A 22,084-nucleotide genomic window follows, 5' to 3' on the forward strand; every position below is an offset into this window, starting at 1 on the left:
TTTTACATCTCTAATTATCAATAAGCAAAAATTACAAAAAGTTGATATTGTGAAAATATATATTGAGACGAATCTAATAACATTCCACATGACTATATTTTTCCATAAGTACAAATCACAAAAAATAGTCAATGTTACACATGTGAATAGTGTCAAAAGTCGAAACGGGTAATTTAAAAAAAGAAAGAAGTACAAATTGTGGGTTTTAATTGTTTTCATAGATCAGCTAGTAATTGTGCTTGTATGGTTATTTATTAATTTGACACATGCTATTTTTAGTAATAATTTATCGGATATTGACAGGTAAAACCGTACAATTTAATTTCGGATCAAAAACATGGAATTGGTCTTGAGTGAATTAATGGGGTTAAACCATGTTAACAAATATCTGCCCAAAGACTAGAGGAAATTTGGATTTCCTTTTAACACTCATGGCCATTGGAAGAAGGTGGGTCAAGCCCAACGGAAACAGAAGAACATAAACTACACGCATCAAATGGAGAAAAAAAGAAGCAAAATAAAAACAAAAAAGAAAAGGCAAGAAAGAAAAAGAAAAAAAAACACTATAGTTTTTGCCTTTTTGGGCTGGCAAAACACGCAGCATTATGAGAAGAAAGAAGGAAGGACACAACAAATAAAAGGAAAGGAAAAGCAGCAGCACGAGGGGGAAAACGAAAGAAGCAAGGAGTACGAAAGCAAGAGAGGAGACGGAATACAGAGCACGAAGAAGAGCACGAAGAAGAGTGTTTCTGTCTAGAAATTAAGGCTAGTGATCTGCGCTGAGCAGGTTCTTAACTCAATAATATGAATCCTAAGCTGGTTATCTGTTCACCGGAGACCTGCAAAATACGTTAGACTACCCCGGGTTGTTCCGGTATCGCCCATCCGATGCTCAAGTCAATTGATGATTGAGGTAGAGAGAGTCTAGATTGAGAAGCTCTGGTTATTTAGGTAAGAATTCAATACGTTTTCCTTGATGGGACAAGGGGCATTTATAGCAGTGGGAATTCCTAGGAGAGGACCTTTTTGATAGGATGGGCCTCCTAGAGATTGTTGAGATGACCTTTTCTGGAAATGTTTCTTGTGGGCCCCTTGGGGGTCCAAGTGGCTGCTGGCCACGTCATGATATGAGGGACCCACAATGCTTATGTGGCGGTGCCAGCTCGCGCGGGACTCCTAGTTGGGTTCAATGGGCCCAAACATTTAGCCCCACGCCAGGAAAGGACAGAAGAGGCCGTCCGACCGGGTGATGCCCGTTCGTGGCGTAATTATCCCTGCCGCCACATCTCTGATCCCATGACCGACCACGTTGTGACGAGGCTCCTCCTTTTGACCGAGGGAGATAGCAAGCGGACCTGGTCGGATAGGCGCCGACCTGCTTCGGAGCGACGACCAGGTCCTGACTTGATGGCGGACGACCAAGCAAGTATCTTCTTGGAGAGGACTTGCTCGGTAAGTAGACGACAAGCCCGCGGGGCCAACCGGATGGCTTGTAATCCGTGACTTAAGGGGCCGAAGGGTGAAGAGAGGCTACTTGGTAGGTCGGTAGGCTAAGGAGGCCTAAGGTGGCCGACCGAGTACCTCTATGCTGAGCGTTGCTCGACGAGGGGAAAAGGAACCCCGGGACGACCGACCGGGTGCCTCTTAGGGCTTGGCTTGTTTGACTAGGCGGAAGGGACGAGGGAGAAGGCCTACTTGGACGAGGAGTTATTGAGCCCCAAGGTGACCGACCAGATTCCCCAAGGCCAGACGCTGCTCGGACAGGGGCTAAGGAGCCCTGGAGAGGCCGACCAAGTATCTCCTACCACTTAGTTGACTTAATTAATTGAAGGGTGAGGGAGGAGACCTGCTCGGTCGAGGAAATAATGAGCCCCCGAGTGACCGACCAGGCTCTATAATGTCGGACGCTGCTGGAACAGGGGCTAAGGATCCCTAGAGAGGCCGACCAGGTATTCCTAGTTCTTCTTCTGTTTCAATCGTCCGACCAGGTACGCTCTTGTTCTTCTTTTAGTTTTTCTTTTTCTTTTCAATAACCTCGGCTGACTCCCTTGTCCATAAATAATGGGAGATTCGTTCGAGTCAGTGACACCTCCGACCTCAGCTCCCTAAAAGTTGTTCGAGGAGGTGAGAGGGATGGGAATAACTCTAGTGTCCACCTTAATAAGCTGCCCAGACCCCTCGGCTGTTCCCGATGCGGTTCCGCTTCCGACCCCTTCATCGTCAGTGGAGGATGAGGCCGAGGGCGCTATTCCCTTCCCTTGGAAAGTGTTCCTTTCCTTTCCTTCCTCTAAGAGTTATTTAGACAAGTATCTTGCTGATGGTGTAGTGAGGACCACCATGTCGGGAGACGAGGAAGAGACTTCCACCTCAGGCCGACCGGAGTATCCTGATCTGGACCCCTAGGGAGGCCCGGGCTCCAAATTTCCTTTGCATTCTTTGTTGAAGGCGTTTCACGATGATCCGAGGGGCAGGCGACCCGCTTACAAAAAAGGGATCCATACATGCTGGTCCGACCGGAGGCATTTCACACGGTGCTAACTCCCCCTCCAGGCTGCACCACGATTTGCTATAAGTCGATGGAGATGGGGCTCCGCTTCCCTTTAACTCCTTTTGTGAAAGACCTGCTCAATGCCTACAATCTCACCATCAGCCAGATATCTCCGAACTCCTAGGGAGGCATTATAGCGGTTCAGACGATTTGTGCCATGCTGAGCGTCCGACCAACTCTCACCTTATGAAGGCATATGTTTAAGTTGGTCGAGACGATGGCAGGTGAGAATGGCCCGGGCTGGTGGTACTTTCAGATCCGCCAAGGGTATAAGGCGGTACTCGACTTGCCCTCTTCGTAGACAGGGTTTAGGAGGGAATATGGCTTCGTATTTTTTGGAGGCGACTGGGGAGTCCCTACCGTCCGACCGGAGGTTGAGCCCAATTTCGAATTGAACTTTAGGGTTCCGGAGCTATCTGATGAGGAGGCGGTTGCAGCTTGCTACATGCAGACCGAGTCCAAATTATTTCAAGGGGGCGAGATCTATGTAGCCAGCAACTGGCTGCCGAACTGCCGATAATTTAAAAACGAGCATATCTTGTCTGCGGTGGGATTGAGTCGGACGTTCCCCAAGGGTAATTGGCCGAGGGGGTTGCTTGCTTCTTTATTTCTTGTGATTTTTGTGATGCTAAAACTTGTTTTCCTTACAGTTTCTTCCTTAGCGTTTTTACTCAGTCAGATCCTAAAATGGCGGACAAACTGAACAATGCTGCTATGAGAGTTGCCCGGCTGAGGGTCGAGCTGAGGGAAAAGTCTTTGGGGGTTCCTCCCCACCCAACGTTGGTCTCTTTCGCCTACTGATTTTCTTGGTGGTGTTTACATCAGACTAACTGTTTTGGCCCCTTACAGGACCCTACGAAGCCCAAGGCTTCGAAGAAGCGAAAGGAAAGGGCCGTTGAGAAGGTCGCCCAAACCGAGAAGGCGGTCGCCAATGCCTAAGCTGAGCGGGCCAAGAAAACGAAGACTGTGGAGGTGAATAGTCCATGGCCGAGGAGCTCGCCTAGCAGGCTGGAGGGGCCGCTATCTCGCTCAATTCATCTGACATCCACCTGGTAGGGAGTCCGTAGTATACCCTGGCCTCTCCTCCTCGTCGGCCGACCGACGATCCAGAGGTTATAAGTATGTCATTGGCCAAACCTTTCAACGAGCTGGACTCTCATGGGCTAGACACTCGTTGGACCAATGCCATCGACTACTTGTATGGACCTGCTGATCAAGAATATATTAACAACTCGGGCGGGGGTCAGGAGACCAATGATCTTTTCCGCTGCTGGGTCGAGGTGAGCTACAGTTGTCCTTTTAGACTTGTCGTTACTGTTTTTACTCAGCTCTTTTGCTTAACTCTCCCGTTTTCTTTTCAATTTTCTGCTCGGTTGGCCAACGTGGCCAAGAACAAAGTACATCTGGCCGAGGAGGTGGAGGTCCTGGGCGCGAAGGGGAAGAAGCACTTCACCGAGCTCCACAAGGCCAAGGAGGGTAAGAGGAAGGCCGAAGCCGACCTAGCCAATATCGAGCGTTGTATTAAGCACGATCAGGAAGATTTCCAAGTCGAAAAGGAGAAGTGGGGGGCTGATAAAATCGGACTGATTGCTGCCAAGGAAGAGGTGGTGTTGGCCAAGTTGTCTGCTGAAGCGGCGACGACCGAGTCCCAGAAGCAGGTCGTCGAGCTGATGGCTCGATTAGCTGAGATCGAACAGCTCGCCCGCACTAAGGATGAGTGGTTCCGTTCTTAGAGGGAGTCCAAGACCTGTGAGGTGTTTGCCAACCAGTCGGCTTGGCGACCCAAAAGATGGGGGAAGACGACGCTTTGGATAGAATGAAGAAAACGCTGGCCAAGTCCTACCCTTCTTTTTCTTGGGACGAGGCCATGGCTAGCTACAAGGCCTTGGCCGATGCCGAGGACGCTGCCCTCCTTGCTGAGCTTAACATTGGGCTCTCTGATGAAGAGTCGGGTGAGGCCGAGGCCGAGGATCAGAGGAGGATCCGCAAACCGAAGTGGTGAGGTCCGTAGAGCTCACTAGAAGCACCAATGATCCTCCTGCTGCTTAGATTCTTCTTGTACTTAGCTTTTATTTTTTTTATTTTTTAGTTGGCTTTTGGTAGTACCAGGCCTTATTTTGTAATCCACTGCTTATGAAATGAAACATGAACTTTTTGGCTAACTTTTGTTTGTCATTTGCAATCTCTCATATTGCCCGACCCACTCTAAGTTGTTTTGAGCTTGTTCATTCGCTAAGTTTTTGTTTTGTTTTGTTGGACTGGTTTAAGTCATGTTTGCTTTGTGTAACACAACAAATTGACTGGTTATGTCTTGGCCGACTAGTAAAGTCAATTCATATATCTGACCTTAAATTGGTCTGAGCCGTTATAAGTCATACACTTGGCCAGTCATACATTGTACATATATGCCCCCATTGCAATTGACGAACACTAGCCATAGAATTTTTTGAGGTTGTCCGCATTTCATGGCCGAGCTAGTGGAGTTCCTTCAGGATTCTCCAGTCGGAATGTGCCGGGCTTGATGACTTCAGTGACTTTGTAAGGGCCGTCCCAATTGGCTCCCAGCTTCCCTTTGAGATGCGAGAGTCTTGTTGCCTCGTAATTAATGATGTACAGGGACTAAAAAGAAGTAGGAAGCTGGCAAAGGGTGAGGTAGAGTTACGCGTTGGAAATGGAGCACGGGTTGCTGCACTTGCCATAGGAAGTTAGTTATAGTTTACATTTACCATATGGCGTTGTCTTACAACTAAATAATTGTTATTTTGTTCCTTCGATAACTAAGAAAATAATTTCTGTTTCTACTTTTGATGCTGAAGGGTTTTATTTTGAAATTAAGAATAAGTATTGTTCTATTTCAAAAGTCTAACCTAGAGAGAGAAACTCTCGCCTCTCTCTGGAAATCAATGGAACAGTAACTCCCATCACCATTTTTGCCCTTCAGCAACGCTGGAGCCATGGCAAAAGGTGCGAAAAAGGGTAATGGAAGTAAGAAGCAAGTTAAGGAAGGTCAGGTAAAGGTTGTCCGAAAACCACAATCTGGAGATGCAAGGAAGGAAATCAATGTCAATGAGTTGCAGGATGATTCATTGTTGAGTTGGAGCTCGGAGGAAGATGGTTCACATGCTTCACTTGATTTTGAAGCTTCGAAAAGGGATAAGGAGGCATTTATTGAAGCTCAAAAGAGACGGGAGAAGTGGATTGCATCGATTCATACTCCGACAAGTTCAGTTAGGCCTATGGTTCAACTTTCTCCGCATCCAATGCAACATCTGGTGAGTAATGCTGGAACCTCCACTGTCTCAGGTACTTGGCGTCACTCTCTGTTTCATAATATTGTTGATGAAGGATTGAATTAAGAAATACCTCTGGTGGATTTTGGTGTAAATGTGGGAGAGAGTAGTGATGTGAATGTTGTTAAGTTAACTATGGAGGATATCAAACTTGAACTAGAATATTGGCAGAGTGTTGTAGTATGCTATATTATGGGGGTGAAAGCTCCATTAAGGATTGTGGAATGGTTTATAAGGAGCATCTGGAGGAAATATGGTGTTTTGAAGGTGGATATGCTGAAATCTGGTATGTTTATGGTTACATTCCATAGTATTGATAGCAAGAATCAAACTCTGGAGGCAGGTCCTATACTGTACGATAGTAAGCCTGTCATTGCGAAAGAATGGTCCCCTGATGTTGATATTTCTATTGATTGTGTGAAAATGGTACCTACCTGGATTAAGCTACCTAATCTTCCTTTGCAGTACTGAGGACAAGTAGCACTGAACAAAATAGTTGGAGTTATTGGGAAGCCTATTAGAATAGATCGTGCTACTGCCAAGAAGGACTTGTTAGACTATGCTAGAGTGTTGGTTGGAGTGGCTTTAGATCAAGAATTCCCTAATGAGGTGGTGTTTGCAATGAGAAGGGAAAGATGCAGACTCAGCAGATCATATATATATATATGAGTGTAAGCCAATGATGTAATATCCCGAAAATTCAAACTTGATTAACATTAATAATTAGCTTAAATAAATTATTTAAAATTTATTTATTTACTTAATCACTTCTCTAATATATTTGAAAATAAAATAAAATCGAGTATTTAATAAAATAAGCTAAGTTAGACTGGTAACACATTAAAAGAAAGTAGGAAAAGTCACTATTTTAGTATTAGTAAAATAATTAGAAAATTTCGAAAAAAAGAAATTCACCATCCACACAACCCATCTTCTTCCTCAAGCTCCATGACCTTGCCCCCAAGGCTTCTAGAACTCCTTGCTCCCCAAGTATACTTCACCATTAATCCACCATTATTTTAATTGAGCTTTGTTCCTAAAATTACTATAAATAGTATGCTGATTTTACTTTTCATCTCCACCCAAAAAAAAAAATCAGAAAACTTTCAACACCACCACCCAAACTCTCTGTTTTCCGGCAACCACCACCTGCCTGCCCCATCGCCGGCGCCGACCAGACGCGCGCCACCATCCCCTCCTCTCCCCTCCACGGCCTGCGCGACACCCCCTCTTCCTCTCCCTCACCTTTTCGCTGCCTCTCCCCTCCCTGTTCGAACTGGGCTGCAGCCTCCTTGCTGCCGCGCCGCACCTGCCGCCAGCCACGTCCGCACCGCCGTCCTGCCGTCCGTCCCGCTGCTGCACCGCCACCTGCTCGCCGGAGCTCCGTCCCCCACTGCACTGCCCGTCTTCTCCTTGTTAGTTCACTTAAGTGAAGGTATATTACATACCTTTCCCTCCTTTTATTTTTGAAAAAAAAAAACTTGAGTTATATTAGTTTAGGCTAATAGGCTTGTTAAATAATTAACTTGACCCATTAATGTGTTGGGCTAATTAACTAAATTAATTAGATTCATAATCTTGTTTTTGTGACTTTCAAATCTACATTGTATGTAGTAGACTTAGTTAAGTATAAGTTAGTTTTAATCTTTCAAATTCTAATATAGAAGCTTAGTATGTTTAATAAATCAAGTTGATTGGACTTAGTTAATTAACTTAATATTATAAATTCCATAATTATAGTATAATATAGATTATGACATAATCACTAATATTACACCTTTAATATATATAATGGGTATCTTTGGTTAATTAAGTTATAGTTCCATGTTCACATAGATATAACTTAAGTTTATGTAGTATAAAGAAATACTAATTAAGTACACTTGGATTTTTAAGTATAATATTAGTAAGCTTAATCTATAACTATGATCCCACTTTTAGCTTGATTAAATGAATATCCTTTTTAAGTTGTAAATTAAGTAAGTCACTTATACAAGGACACTAACTTGTAGGAAATATCACTAATATAAGTTAGAGTTTAACAATGAGTTAAATATATATCACTTTATTATTAAAAGTCTAATTAAAATATGGAAGTTCTGTAACCATACCTTCAAATCATTAAACATGAATTTTCATGAATCTTAGAAGTAATGGTTATTACTAATTAAATAGTTTTACATAAGTTAGTAATCAAGTTACTAAATTCAAGAAGTATAGTTTAAGTAATAAATGGTGTTAATAAGGTTTCATAACTATTAATTTCATACACACTCTAGTAATTCATAGACACATGATGGAAATGGATCGTAGAGTTTAAATCTAGAATAAAATATTAATAAGTCATCTTTTATTAATCCTTGAATAGATTAGAAAGGAAAAGGGGTATTACAAGCCTCCCCCGGCTGTCAAGTATAATAATCGCGACTCGAGGTAACGTCTACTGCTAACACCCGCATTCCCCTTCAAAGTATGTTTTATGATCATGATTAATATTATGTTTTATATATGGATTGCGGGATCGAAATGAAATGTTTTATGATGGTTATGATGATATGATGCTATGAAATGATGATGATGAAATTAATAATATAATTGTTCGCGATGATGATGATATGCTTAAAACCAATGAAACATGATAAATTCAAGTGAAAGACGGTTCTTGGCAAGTATTCTGTTATCCCGGGTCGCGCACGTACCTTCCGGCCGGTTAACCACCTTCCGTTTAGTGAGGGCTATTGTCCTCGGGTGGCACCGCGCAATCTGGGCAAATAACACCACCTTTCATTTAGTGAGGGCTTTTGTCCTCGGGTGGCTGCCTTCCGTTTATGATGTTATGATATTTTGGGGAGACGTCCCTTCCGTTGTACTAGCCAAGTTACCAAAAAAATATAACGATGAGATGAACATGATAAAGAAGATAATGTAACATGATATGATATGTTTGTGAAATGTTTTACTTATTCTATTCTCCCTTTTTTAACTAAAATGATGTGAAATGAATTTACGATGTTAGAGTAGTATGTTACTGAGCCTCGGCTCACGACGTTTTGTTTTATGTTTTAGGTACCGATGGTGATAACGGGATGGCGTAGCAGTGAGGATTTAATTAATATCTAGATTATCTAGACTCTCATGGTTTTAATTTAAGTTTATGTCAAAACTCTGATTAGTAACTAAGTTTTATTAATTAAGACTAATGTTGGACCTATATTATGCTTCATGTTATGAATGTTTAAGTTTATGATTTTATGTTGCCTTGTATTTTCCTTATGGAAAGTACGGCGGTAACGCACCGACTATCTAGGTTCCGCTGCTAATAATCGATTAATTAACTTAACAACGATGATTAGAGGTCGGGGCGTTACAGGTTGGTATCAGAGCAACGGTTCTCGATGCCTCAAGTAAAATCTCAAAGGTTTTACTTAAATTAGCAAATAAATGGTAAAGTAATCTAGTAAAACGAGAGTCATCACCATAAGTATAGGGTTCATAAATATAATAAGATGAATAATAAATGGTGTAGTTAGTAAGTGTTTGAAAATGAAAATGAGTGTGAGTGTTAGGATCGGGGAAGGGAATATTTTTATATTATTTTTACGATGACGTCTGTGCCTCGCTTAACATGTTATGCACATGGAATATGTGATGTTTTAGAACATGGCAACAAGTGGAAGTGGACCTACTAATGGAGGAAGTGGAACCCATGGGCCCGAAGTCACACTTGAAGAAATGAGGCAAAGGCTAGATACCTTGCGAAGTGACCCTGTTTTCGAAGAAACGACTGAAAATGCTAACAGAAATCAGGTGGATATGATGAAGCTGATGATGGAATTCTTGCAAGGAAACCGACCAAGGGCCAAGACGGAGCAGGAAGAATGCTCCAATATGTTCAAAAGGTTTTCTGCTCACAAGCCGCCTACTTATGATGGAAAGCCTGACCCCACGAGTTTGAGGAATGGTTGAATGGCATGGAGAAACTCTTTGATGCCACCCAGTGTCCGACAAGTGGAAAGTTAACTTTGCTGTATTCTACTTAAAAGGGCAAGCTGATCTGTGGTGGAAGACTGCTAGAGAGATGCAGAATCAACCTGGATTTGGATGGGAAGGTTTAAAGGAGGCTATGAGAAACCAGTTTTACCCTCAGTCTCTGCAACTCCAGATGGAATCTGAGTTTATCCATCTGAGGCAAAGGGGTATGTCAGTTCTGGAATATGCTGTGAAGTTCAATGAGTTAGCTCGATTTGCTCCTGATCTGGTGTCTACGGATCGTCAAAGGATGAATCGATTTGAAGGAGGTTTGAACCTGGATCTTCAAGAAAGGCTGTGCTGCAAATATGAGTAAGTCTTATCAAGAGCTATATGACCGGGCTATCAATGTTGAAAGGAAAATGAAGCTGCGAAAGGAAGTGTATGAGGGTGGAAAAAGAAAAGCTAAATCTCATGAAAGCCACTCCAACAACAACTTCAACAAAAAGCCAAACACGGGATATTCGGGAAACGATCAGAAGCAAATTCCTCGATGCAACAAATGCGGAAGACAAGGCCACATGACGAATGAATGTCGTAGGGAAGTGATCAGTGTTATCGATGTGGTAAACCAGGTCATATGATTAAAAATTGTCCAATTCCAGATTGGCGAAGTGGAAATGTTGCGAATCATGGTCAAAGAAACGGCCAGAACTCTGGCTATGGTGGAAATGCAGGCAACGCAAATAAGAACCCTCCACGTGGACCCCCGCAGGCTGGAAGAGTCTTTATGATGCAGCGTGATGAAGCAGAGGCAGATGATACTGTCATTACTGGTACTTTTCCTGTCAACTCTGTACCTGCTTATGTCCTTTTCGATTCTGGAGCTTCCCATTCGTTTATATCTAGTGCATTTTCTAGAAGCTTGAATGCAAAACCATGCTCTGAATTCTCTGCCATGTCTGTCACCATCCCTAATGGTGAATCCATCTTATGTGATGTCATGTATAGAAATTGTCCTATTCTTATAGGGGATGTGAATTTCAAGTAGACCTCATTCAATTTGAATTAACCGACTTTGATGTGATATTGGGAATGAATTGGTTGTTGAAGTACAAAGCCGACATGAATTGCCTTAACCATGAAATAACCTTAGGATGCCAAATGGGTGTAAGGTTTCTTATCGAAGAAGAAAAGTCCAACCCAAACCTGAAATCATCTCAAGCTTGAAAGCCTTCAAGTTACTTTCAAAGGGTCATTAGGATACCTATGTAGTGTGGTAGACCTAACCAAACCTGAACCCTCGTTATCCGATATTCCATAGTTTGTGAGTACCCTGATGTATTTCCGGAAGAGATACCTGGCATGCCACCAGAAAGAGAAATAGATTTCAGCATTGACCTCGTTCCTGGATCTGCTCCTATCTCCAAGGCACCTTATCGAATGGCACCTGCTGAGTTACAAGAACTGAAAAAGCAACTAGATGAATTACTCGTGAAGGGGTATATTCGACCTAGTGTGTCGCCATGGGGTGCACCAGTTCTATTTGTCAAGAAGAAAGATGGAAGCATGAGGTTGTGCATTGATTATCGAGAGTTGAACAAGATCACCATCAAGAATAAATATCCATTGCCTCGTATTGATGATCTTTTCGACCAACTTCGAGGTGCAACTATCTTCTCGAAGATTGATTTAAGATCTGGATATCATCAACTCCGCATAAAGCCAGAAGATATTTCAAAAACTGCTTTCAGGACCCGATATGGTCATTATGAATTACAGTAATGCCATTTGGGTTAACCAATGCCCCTGCTGTCTTCATGGATCTGATGAACCGAGTATTTAAATCATACCTCGATAAGTTTGTGGTTGTATTCATCGATGATATCTTGGTGTTTTCAAGAAACTTGATTGAGCATGAAGAACATTTGAGGAAGGTGTTAGAAGTGTTGAGAGAAAGGAAGTTGTATGCGAAGTTGAAGAAATGTGAGTTCTGGTTGAAAGAAGTTGCCTTTCTAGGGCACATCATTTCAGATACTGGAGTCTCGGTTGATCCACAAAAGATAAGAGCTATCATGGAATGGCCTAGACCCACTAATGTTCCTGAAGTTCGGAGTTTCATGGGTTTAGCTGGATATTATAGAAGATTTGTCCAAGATTTCTCCAAGATAGCCATGCCTATAACGCGATTGGTAAAGAAGACGGTTAAGTTTTTATGGAGTGATGAATGTGAAGCAGCTTTTCAAGAGTTGAAGAAGCGTCTCACCACTGCTCCTGTTCTTACTATCCCTTCGGGAACTGATGGATTTGTTGTGTACAGCGATGCCTCTAAGCATGGATTAGGGAGTGTGTTGATGCAGAACAGATAAAGTTATAGCATATGCTTCCCGTCAACTCAAGCCTCATGAACAAAACTACCCAACCCATGACCTTGAACTAGCCGCAGTTGTGTTTGCTCTCAAAATATGGAGACACTACTCTATGGTGTTCCGTGTAAGATCTTCACCGACCACAAAAGCCTTAAATACATTTTTACCCAAAAGGAATTGAACTTGAGGCAGCGTAGATGGCTTGAACTCCTAAAAGATTATGATGTCGAGATCCTATATCACCCAGGCAAAGCTAATGTCGTAGCTGATGCTTTAAGCCGCAAATCCTACCTAAACACAACCTTAACCTTGCCGAGAGAAATCAATGATGATTTGATGAAGATGAAAGTGGAGATCATGCAACCGAAAATAGAAGCACAATTGTATGCATTGGAGTTGAGGCCGACTTTGTTGGAAGAAATAAAAGAGGCGCAAGATGGAGACTTGGAGTTGCAAAAGATAAAGAGTGATGTGAAGAAGGGAAAATCACCGGGATTCGTGATCCAAGATGATGGCACGTTGAGATTTCAGGTAGAACATGTGTTCCAGATAAGGAGGCATTGAAAAAGAGAATTCTGGAAGAAGCTCACAACAGTCCTTTTTCTATTCACCCTGGAGGAAACAAGTTATACAAAGATCTGAAACAAATTTTTGGTGGAGTAATATGAAGCAGGATGTTGCTGAATATGTGACAAGGTGTCTGACGTGCCAGAGGATCAAGATAGAGCACCAGAGACCTGCAGGATTATTGCAGCCTTTGGATGTTCCAACATGGAAATGGGATTCGATTTCTATGGATTTTATTGTTGGGTTACCACCATCATCCCGAGGTATGAATAGCATTTGGGTGATCGTGGACAGGTTGACTAAATCGGCACATTTCTTGGCGATCAGAAATAATTGGAGCCTAGACAAGCTAGCAGAGTTATATGTGAGCACGATAGTCAGATTACATGGTGTTCCAAGTTCTATTGTATCTGATCGAGACTCGAGGTTTCAAGCGAAATTTTGGAAGGAGTTACAGAAAGCTTTTGGTACTAAACTCGATTTCAGCACCGCCTTTCACCCAGCAACCGATGGTCAAACCGAGCGAACAATTCAGACCCTCGAAGATATGCTAAGAGCATGTGTGTTGGATTTCCATGGAAGTTGGGAGAAATACTTGCCATTGGTGGAGTTTTCCTATAACAACAGCTATCAGGCTAGCATCAAGATGGCACCATATGAAGCACTTTATGGAGAAGGTGTAGAACACCTCTTTGTTGGAGTGACATCGACGAAGCACGAATGATTGGGCCTGACTTGATACAAGAAACGACAGAAAAAGTACGACTTATTCAAGCTAGGATCAAGACCGCGCAAAGTAGACAAAAGAGCTATGCGGATCGTCGAAGAAGGCCACTAGAATTTATGGTGGGTGATCATGTCTTTCTGAAAGTTTCCCTAGCAAAGGTGTCATGAGATTTGGACAGTCTGGTAAGCTGAGCCCGAGGTATATTGGTCCGTACGAAATCCTGGAGCGAGTCAATGAAGTGGCGTATCGATTAGCTTTACCCACAGACTTGGATCGAGTGCATAACGTCTTCCATATATCGATGTTGAGGAAGTATATTTCTGATCCAAGCCACGTAATTAGGCACGAGCCCTTGCAATTGAGGAACGATCTATCCTATGAAGAGAAACCGATTGAAATTCTCGATCGTAGAGAAAAGCAGCTCAGGAATAAGACAATCCATATGGTCAAAATCTTATGGGCTAACCATTCATCATCTGAGGCCACCTGGGAGGTAGAAGATCAAATGAAGGCAAGATACCCCCATCTATTTGCTTAGATGATTTGATGTAAACTTTTGTTTTGATATGTGAATGAAATACATGATTTTGAAATATGTGATTGAGCAAGTTTGATGTTTGAATCTTCATATCATATGAGCAAGTTTCGAGGACGAAACTTATTCTAAGGGGGTGAGGATGTAATATCCCGAAAATTCAAACTTGATTAACATTAATAATTAGCTTAAATAAATTATTTAAAATTTATTTATTTACTTAATCACTTCTCTAATATATTTGAAAATAAAATAAAATCGAGTATTCAATAAAATAAGCTAAGTTAGATTGGTAACACATTAAAAGAAAGTAGGAAAAGTCACTATTTTAGTATTAGTAAAATAATTAGAAAATTTCCAAAAAAAGAAATTCACCATCCACACAACCCATCTTCTTCCTCAAGCTCCATGACCTTGCTCCCAAGGCTTCTAGAACTCCTTGCTCCCCAAGTATACTTCACCATTAATCCACCATTATTTTAATTGAGCTTTGTTCCTAAAATTACTATAAATAGTATGCTGATTTTACTATTCATCTCCACCCAAAAAATCAGAAAACTTTCAACACCACCACCCAAACTCTCTGTTTTCCGGCAACCACCACCTGCCTGCCCCATCGCCGGCGCCGACCAGACGCACGCCACCATCCCCCTTCCTCCTCCACGGCCTGCGCGACACCCCCTCTTCCTCTCCCTCACCTTTTCGCTGCCTCTCCCCTCCCTGTTCGAACTGGCTGCAGCCTCCTTGCTGCCGCGCCGCACCTGCCGCCAGCCACGTCCGCACCGCCGTCCTGCCGTCCGTCCGCTGCTGCACCGTCACCTGCTCGCCGGAGCTCCGACCCCATGCACTGCCCGTCTTCTCCTTGTTAGTTCACTTAAGTGAAGGTATATTACATACCTTTCCCTCCTTTTATTTATGAAAAAAAAACTTGAGTTATATTAGTTTAGGCTAATAGGCTTGTTAAATAATTAACTTGACCCATTAATGTGTTGGGCTAATTAACTAAATTAATTAGATTCATAATCTTGTTTTTGTGACTTTCAAATCTACATTGTATGTAGTAGACTTAGTTACGTATAAGTGTAGTTTTAATCTTTCAAATTCTAATATAGAAGCTTAGTATGTTTAATAAATCAAGTTGATTGGACTTAGTTAATTAACTTAATATTATAAATTCCATAATTATAGTATAATATAGATTATGACATAATCACTAATATTACACCTTTAATATATATATAATGGGTATCTTTGGTTAATTAAGTTATAGTTCCATGTTCACATAGATATAACTTAAGTTTATGTAGTATAAAGAAATACTAATTAAGTACACTTGGATTTTTAAGTATAATATTAGTAAGCTTAATCTATAACTATGATCCCACTTTTAGCTTGATTAAATGAATATCACTTTTTAAGTTGTAAATTAAGTAAGTCACTTATACAAGGACACTAACTTGTAGGAAATATCACTAATATAAGTTAGAGTTTAACAATGAGTTAAATATATATCACTTTATTATTAATAGTCTAATTAAAATATGGAAGTTCTGTAACCATACCTTCAAGTCATTAAACATGAATTTTCATGAATCTTAGAAGTAATGGTTATTACTAATTAAATAGTTTTACATAAGTTAGTAATCAAGTTACCAAATTCAAGAAGTATAGTTTAAGTAATAAATGGTGTTAATAAGGTTTCATAACTATTAATTTCATACACACTCTAGTAATTCATAGACACATGATGGAAATGGATCATAGAGTTTAAATCTAGAATAAAATATTAATAAGTCATCTTTTATTAATCCTTGAATAGATTAGAAAGGAAAAGGGATATTACAAGCCTCCCCCGGCTGTCAAGTATAATAATCGCGACTCGAGGTAACGTCTACTGCTAACACCCGCATTCCCCTTCAAAGTATGTTTTATGATCATGATTAATATTATGTTTTATATATGGATTGCGGGATCGAAATGAAATGTTTTATGATGGTTATGATGATATGATGCTATGAAATGATGATGATGAAATTAATGAATATAATTGTTCGCGTGATGATGATATGGCTTAAAACCAATGAAACATGATAAATTCAAGTGAAAGACGGTTCTTGGCGTATTCTGTTATCCCGGGTCGCGCACGTACCTTCCGGCCGGTTAACCACCTTCCGTTTAGTGAGGGCTATTGTCCTCGGGTGGCACCGTAATCTGGGCAAATAAGCCACCTTCCGTTTAGTGAGGGCTTTTGTCCTCGGGTGGCTGCCTTCCGTTTATGATGTTATGATGTTTTGGGGAGACGTCCCTTCCGTTGTACTAGCCAAGTTACCAAAGTAAAATATACACGATGATGAACATGATAAAGAAGATAATGTAACATGACATGATATGTTTGTGAAATGTTTTACTTATTCTATTCTCCCTTTTTTTAACTAAAATAATGTGAAATGAATTTACGATGTTAGAGTAGTATGTTACTGAGCCTCGGCTCACGACGTTTTGTTTTATGTTTTAGGTACCGATGGTGATAACGGGATGGCGTAGCAGTGAGGATTTAATTAATATCTAGATTATCTAGACTCTCATGATTTTAATTTAAGTTTATGTCAAAACTCTGATTAGTAACTAAGTTTTTATTAATTAAGACTAATGTTGGACCTATATTATGCTTCATGTTATGAAGTGTTTAAGTTTATGATTTTATGTTGCCTTGTATTTTCCTTATGGAAAGTACGGCGGTAACGCACCGACTATCTAGGTTCCGCTGCTAATAATCGATTAATTAACTTAACAACGATGATTAGAGGTCGGGGCGTTACAAATGATGTGTAGTGATTGTGGGGGTATAGGGCACAATATGGAGCAGTGTAGGCAAAAGAGAATGGAAGTTGCAAAAGCTAAACTTAAACCACAAAAGAAGTGGGTGCCTAAGGGTCCGATGAAAGAGCCTTCAAGCAGTCAAGCTGATCCTAAAAAGGTGCTTGAGTCCGTGGTGGTGCCTATTCTGATATCTGGTTTAACTCCTATTGCAGAGGAACCCGAAGAAGAGGGCCAACAAGTTATACTAGAAAAGAGTGTACATGACACCCTGGAATGGCAGCAAGTTGGGAGTAGAGAGGGTTGGGAAGTAGATGTGATACAGATGCAAGATGGGAAGGTTCTGGAGGTGACAAATGTACAGGGTACTCAGGCTCCTAACTTGGATCCTAATGGATAGAGTGGGATTTTGGAATATAAGGGGATTGAATAGCCTAAACATACATGGTGATGTTAGAAGTATTCTAAGTCGTCATAATTGTGGGCTGTTTGGTCTCCTAGAAACTATGTATGTGATCCTGTTTTAAGTGCTTATTGATTCATGAAATTTCGCTTATAGTACTTAAATCCCTACACAAGACATCTCGTAGATCATCAAAGTTACAATTCGATGCAATGGGCTCAGAGAAATTTGAACCACAAGCGCCTACCATCCACACCCCTATACTCCTCCCTTGAACTTACGTCTCACGATGTACAAGTTGTTCTATAGTGCATTGACAAACAGTGTCTCACAAATGAGAAGTAGCTCAAGTGATCAAGGACCATCAATCCTTCTTTTCTTTTTTTTTTTTTTTTTTTTTTTTTTGCAAATCAATCCTTCATTTTAAGGGGCAGTAACATCTAACATGGATATTCTACACAAAATTTTAAATTTTGGCTGATCTAACAATCAGATAAATTGGTGAAATTTCTTTTTGTGTTTAAATTTCTTGGACCTATTTGACAAAATTTTTAATGCAAAATGCATTTTTTTAAAAAACTATTTTTCTCCTCTATATTTGCTACTTAACATCACTGTCTCATAAAATTAGGGGTCATGAGCTAAAATAAATTATAGAGATTAAATTTTGTTTAGTAAATAGAAAGAGACGGAAGATTAGTGGGTTTTTTTAGAGGTGATCATGGGCCGGGCCAGGCCGAGTTTGGGTCAGGCCGCGAACAAAAATGTTTTGCCCATTGGTCGGGGCGGGCCTGAATTCGGACCAAATTTTTGTGTCCAAAACCCGTTATTTCGGGCCTAAAGTAGCAGGCTTTTGCGGGCCAAAATGGGCCGGGCTAAAAAATAGACTAAAAAGTCTTTTTTGGCTTGCCCAAAGCCCGCCCAAAGCCAAAAAAAATACGGCCGGGCCGGGCCAAAATGATCACCTCTAGGTTTTTTGGAGAATAGAAGGAGAAGAAGAAAAACACCAAATATAAATTAATCTTTTCAAAATTGCATTCAACATTTCACTCGGTAAAATTAGAAAGGAATAGTCTTTAACTGGATTCAGGTTTTCTTCTTTTTCTTTAGGCAGACAACTAATAAATTGGACCCTTATATCTTAGATCTTTGTATAGTTGCTCACCCTACACATGACCTTAGCCGCCTCTGCTACTTAAACATCCACAAACCTAACACCACAAATTGTTAGGCGTGTATACAATAAGAAAAATTGTAATTATTTTTTCAAAAATATTGGTAATGGCTTGTTTTGCTTTTTCCAAAAATAATTGAAGGTTTCATATATATTTTTAAAGTAATGGTGTTTCAAAGTTAGGGCATTATATTATGATTTAAATCAAACTAGACCAGCAACTTAAAATCACGAATATATATATATATATATATATAGATTATAAACTTAATTTGAATCATCTAGTATGATGTAATCCATGCCTAATCTAATCTGGTTAAGGTTTAATTCAGGTTCAACTAAACATACACATCCTACTTGCAATGGCAAGGAGCCTAAGGCCTAAGGCATGGTAGGAAGGGTGGAAACATCAAGCAAGTCATAACTCAAAACAATCACCATTTAAAAAGTACGTGACTTGGAAGCACCGTTCTTACAATCTTACTTCTTACCATAATTTACTTTTTTGGAAGCAAACTCGTGAACTAACCAAAAGCGCATTATACACTAAACAAATAATACATGTATACATTTGCATTAAAAATACATGACGCCATACAAATAATTTTCTCCCTTTATTATACTTTCTTCGTTTCTTTTTAATTGTTATATTTTTTTAATTGGATTTTTTAAAACGCCATTCGAATAATTTTCTCCCTCTATTATACTCCTTTTTATTTTTTAATTGCTATATTGTTTAGACCTTTTGAATTTAGATTATTTAACCCACCATTAAATAATACTATTATATTTGTTTTTCTTTTTTCTATCCAAAAAAATACTAATTTTTTATTTTTCTATAATATTATACATTAAATAGATCAAAAAATGCCATCCAAAAAATTTAAAAATGACACTTTTTAAATTGTTATACTGCAACAATATAGCAACAAACAAAAAAAGGAAGGGAGTAAAACTATGTTTAGTTCACCTGAAATTTTCTGATCTGAACTTATCTAATCTGATCTGAACTTATATTTTCTGATCTGATCTGATCTGAAATAAGCAAAAAGCAGGTGAACTGAATATAGCCTTAGTCGCCAATTTCTAGGCTCTTTCCGATTAGCTTATTTATTCTCACTATGGCAGCGGTCCTCTTCCATTATGGACTACCTCATTATTCTTTGTAATTGTAGTAGCATTCTAGCATGCCAATATTTAATCAAGAATCTAGATGGAACTATTTAAGTCAAAATTCCCTGATGTATCTAGAAAAGTCCATATTTTCTACCACAAAAGAAACCCGAAAAAAGGAACAAAAAATAGTCAGCTCTCTATTCCCTCTCCTCGCTCTACACGAATCTTTACCACCCTCAGATTTCACACCTATCACGTCATCACTTGCAACAGCAAAGACTCCCATAGACCCCACATACTTCCCTCCCACGGCAACTCCCCCCACCCCCTTTATATTCTTCTCCACTCAAAACCAACAAAAAAAAAACATATTCATTTTACTCTAAATAAAAACCTCCAAAATGACGAGCCGCCATTTCTGCACCATCATATCACTTTTACTGTTATTAATCTTCATCTTCTCAACATCAGTAAATGCACAGCAGCCGTCAGATTCGACCGCATCCGACGATGATTATGCAATTGAAGGAAGTAGAGTAAATCCATCAATGGCGTTGATTGTGATTGTTTTAGTTCTTGCTTTTTTCATCACTGGATGCATATCCATTTACATCCAACTATGCACTGATAACAATTCAATCGGAGGTCAATCAGCTGGGATTAGAACCAACAATCAAACGGCGGTGAATCTCCGTGGACTCGACCAATCGTTACTCGACACGTTTCCGACGTTTTTGTACTCCGATGTTAAGGAGTTGAAATTCGGTAAAGAGTCACTCGAGTGCGCTGTTTGTTTGAACGAGTTCGAAGGAGATGAAACGCTGCGTTTGCTTCCGAAGTGTGATCATGTGTTTCACTCGGAATGTATCGACGCTTGGCTTTCTTCGCATAGTACTTGCCCCGTTTGTCGAGCGAACCTCGTTGTTGCTGATGACTCGGCCGAGTCGACTCACCTGGAGGAAGGCGAGACAGGTCCGAGTTACGAGGTGGAGGTTATTGTAGTACCGGAGTTGCCGAAGGGGAGAGTGCTGAGGTGGAACTCGACGGGCCACGTTGACTCAGTGAGTCGACTCGGGGAGGGTCGGGAGAGGTTTACGTTGAGGTTGCCAGATGAGGTTCGGAGGCAGCTGTTGTTGGTGGCTCGGCCGAAGCTGAAGAGGACAATTAGTATGGTGGCTTTACCTCGGGTGTCGAGCTCGCGTCGCGGGTATCGGAATGGAGGAGATGGGAGTGGAAGTAGCCGTTATGGGCGGTTTTTTGGGAGGTCGTTTAAGTGGACGACGAAAAATAATGGTGGTGATGGAGAAGGAAGTATTGGGTCGAAGAGGTTTTTAGGGACGGTTGTAAAGCCGTTGGAGGCTTTGCCTACGCTCCCTGTTTGACTTTGACTCCTTTGCTGTAATTGTATGTAGGATTTTTTTTATTTTTTTATTTTTATGTTTCTGAAAGTCAAAAGCTTGTTACCATGTCAAAAACAATTTAACCAAAAGTTTAAATTAATGATGAAACTTTAAGAGCAAGTAGTTTTAGCTACTTGCTACCCGAGGGCCGAGACTCTTAGGTGAGTGCTAAAATGTAAATTCTATTTAGAATTTTAGGAATGTTAACTTTGGACAATTGTTGTATTATCTTTGTAGAGAAAGTTGTTTTTTTTTTTTTTATTTGATGATGGGAGACTTAAAATATTATTACTCCCTCCATATTCTTTCTTCTAGCTATTTCCGTTAAAAGTTGATAAATATATATTAGACTTTAAAATGTAATTAACATTAGTAGAAAAATGACGATTTGTGTCGAACAGTAGAACAAATGATGTAGATAGGGAAATTGTGCCAGTTCCTATTAAAAACCCGACGCAAATTAACTAAAGCAAGAAAATCAGAAATCATAATTGTGTCTAACCTTGCCTCCCAACTGACACAAAGTACTTATTTACGTCGACTACAGTTTGCCAAACGACACATATGAGAGTTATACATATCCAAAATAAAATCAGAAATTGCGTTGAATGTAAATTAGGGTGTGCCAAACATAACATTACATATATAACTCACTTTCAAAAATAGTAATAGTATCTTGTCTTTAAATGATTCTTTCCCTCACAAAGACCAACATGAGTATTGTAACGTAATTGGTTAGTGCATTAGCATATCAAATGAGAGGTCATGAGTTCGAAACTTGAAACACATGTTTTTATTACTTAATGTCTCAATTGATTGTGTGAGGGAGAAAGAGTACATGTCACAGCATGACATTATTTGTCTTGGATTTTAGATATAGATATAGATTTGACTAAGTCTCAACTTCTAGCCTTTACACCCTTTGTTTTATCTTTTAAATAAAAATTGGCGCTAAAAGGATGGTCACAACTCTGTATAAGAACGACTGAATGACCATGTGGAGAAACCTCATATAGGAGGAGACACGGGTGGGGATAATATAGGCAAATATAATGGGGCCCTATACACTCTCTTTTGGGTCTTCATTTGTAGTTCAAAAAACATATATTCGTGTTTACTGGCTAATGGGGACTATTCAAAAGTTTAACAAAACTTTGATAAATTTTGTG

The 22,084-nt window shown here is 40.3% G+C and overlaps 1 protein-coding gene across 1 annotated transcript; it reads left to right on the forward strand.

Moving 5' to 3' along the window:
* The first annotated feature begins 19,729 nt into the window (after positions 1-19,729).
* LOC104896045 (E3 ubiquitin-protein ligase ATL31) lies at positions 19,730-21,174 on the forward strand. Its single transcript, XM_010682729.4, has one exon. The coding sequence runs from the start codon at positions 19,917-19,919 to the stop codon at positions 20,895-20,897; it is 981 nt and encodes a 326-aa protein (XP_010681031.2). The 5' UTR covers positions 19,730-19,916; the 3' UTR covers positions 20,898-21,174.
* The last annotated feature ends 910 nt before the right edge of the window (positions 21,175-22,084 follow it).

The sequence above is a fragment of the Beta vulgaris genome, chromosome 6, assembly GCF_026745355.1.
Source record: "Beta vulgaris subsp. vulgaris cultivar EL10 chromosome 6, EL10.2, whole genome shotgun sequence".
Lineage (NCBI taxonomy): Eukaryota > Viridiplantae > Streptophyta > Magnoliopsida > Caryophyllales > Amaranthaceae > Beta > Beta vulgaris.

Excerpts from the sequence above, each read along its gene's own strand:
- LOC104896045 (XM_010682729.4), top strand. The coding sequence starts at position 19,917 with ATGACGAGCCGCCATTTCTGCACCATCATATCACTTTTACTGTTATTA.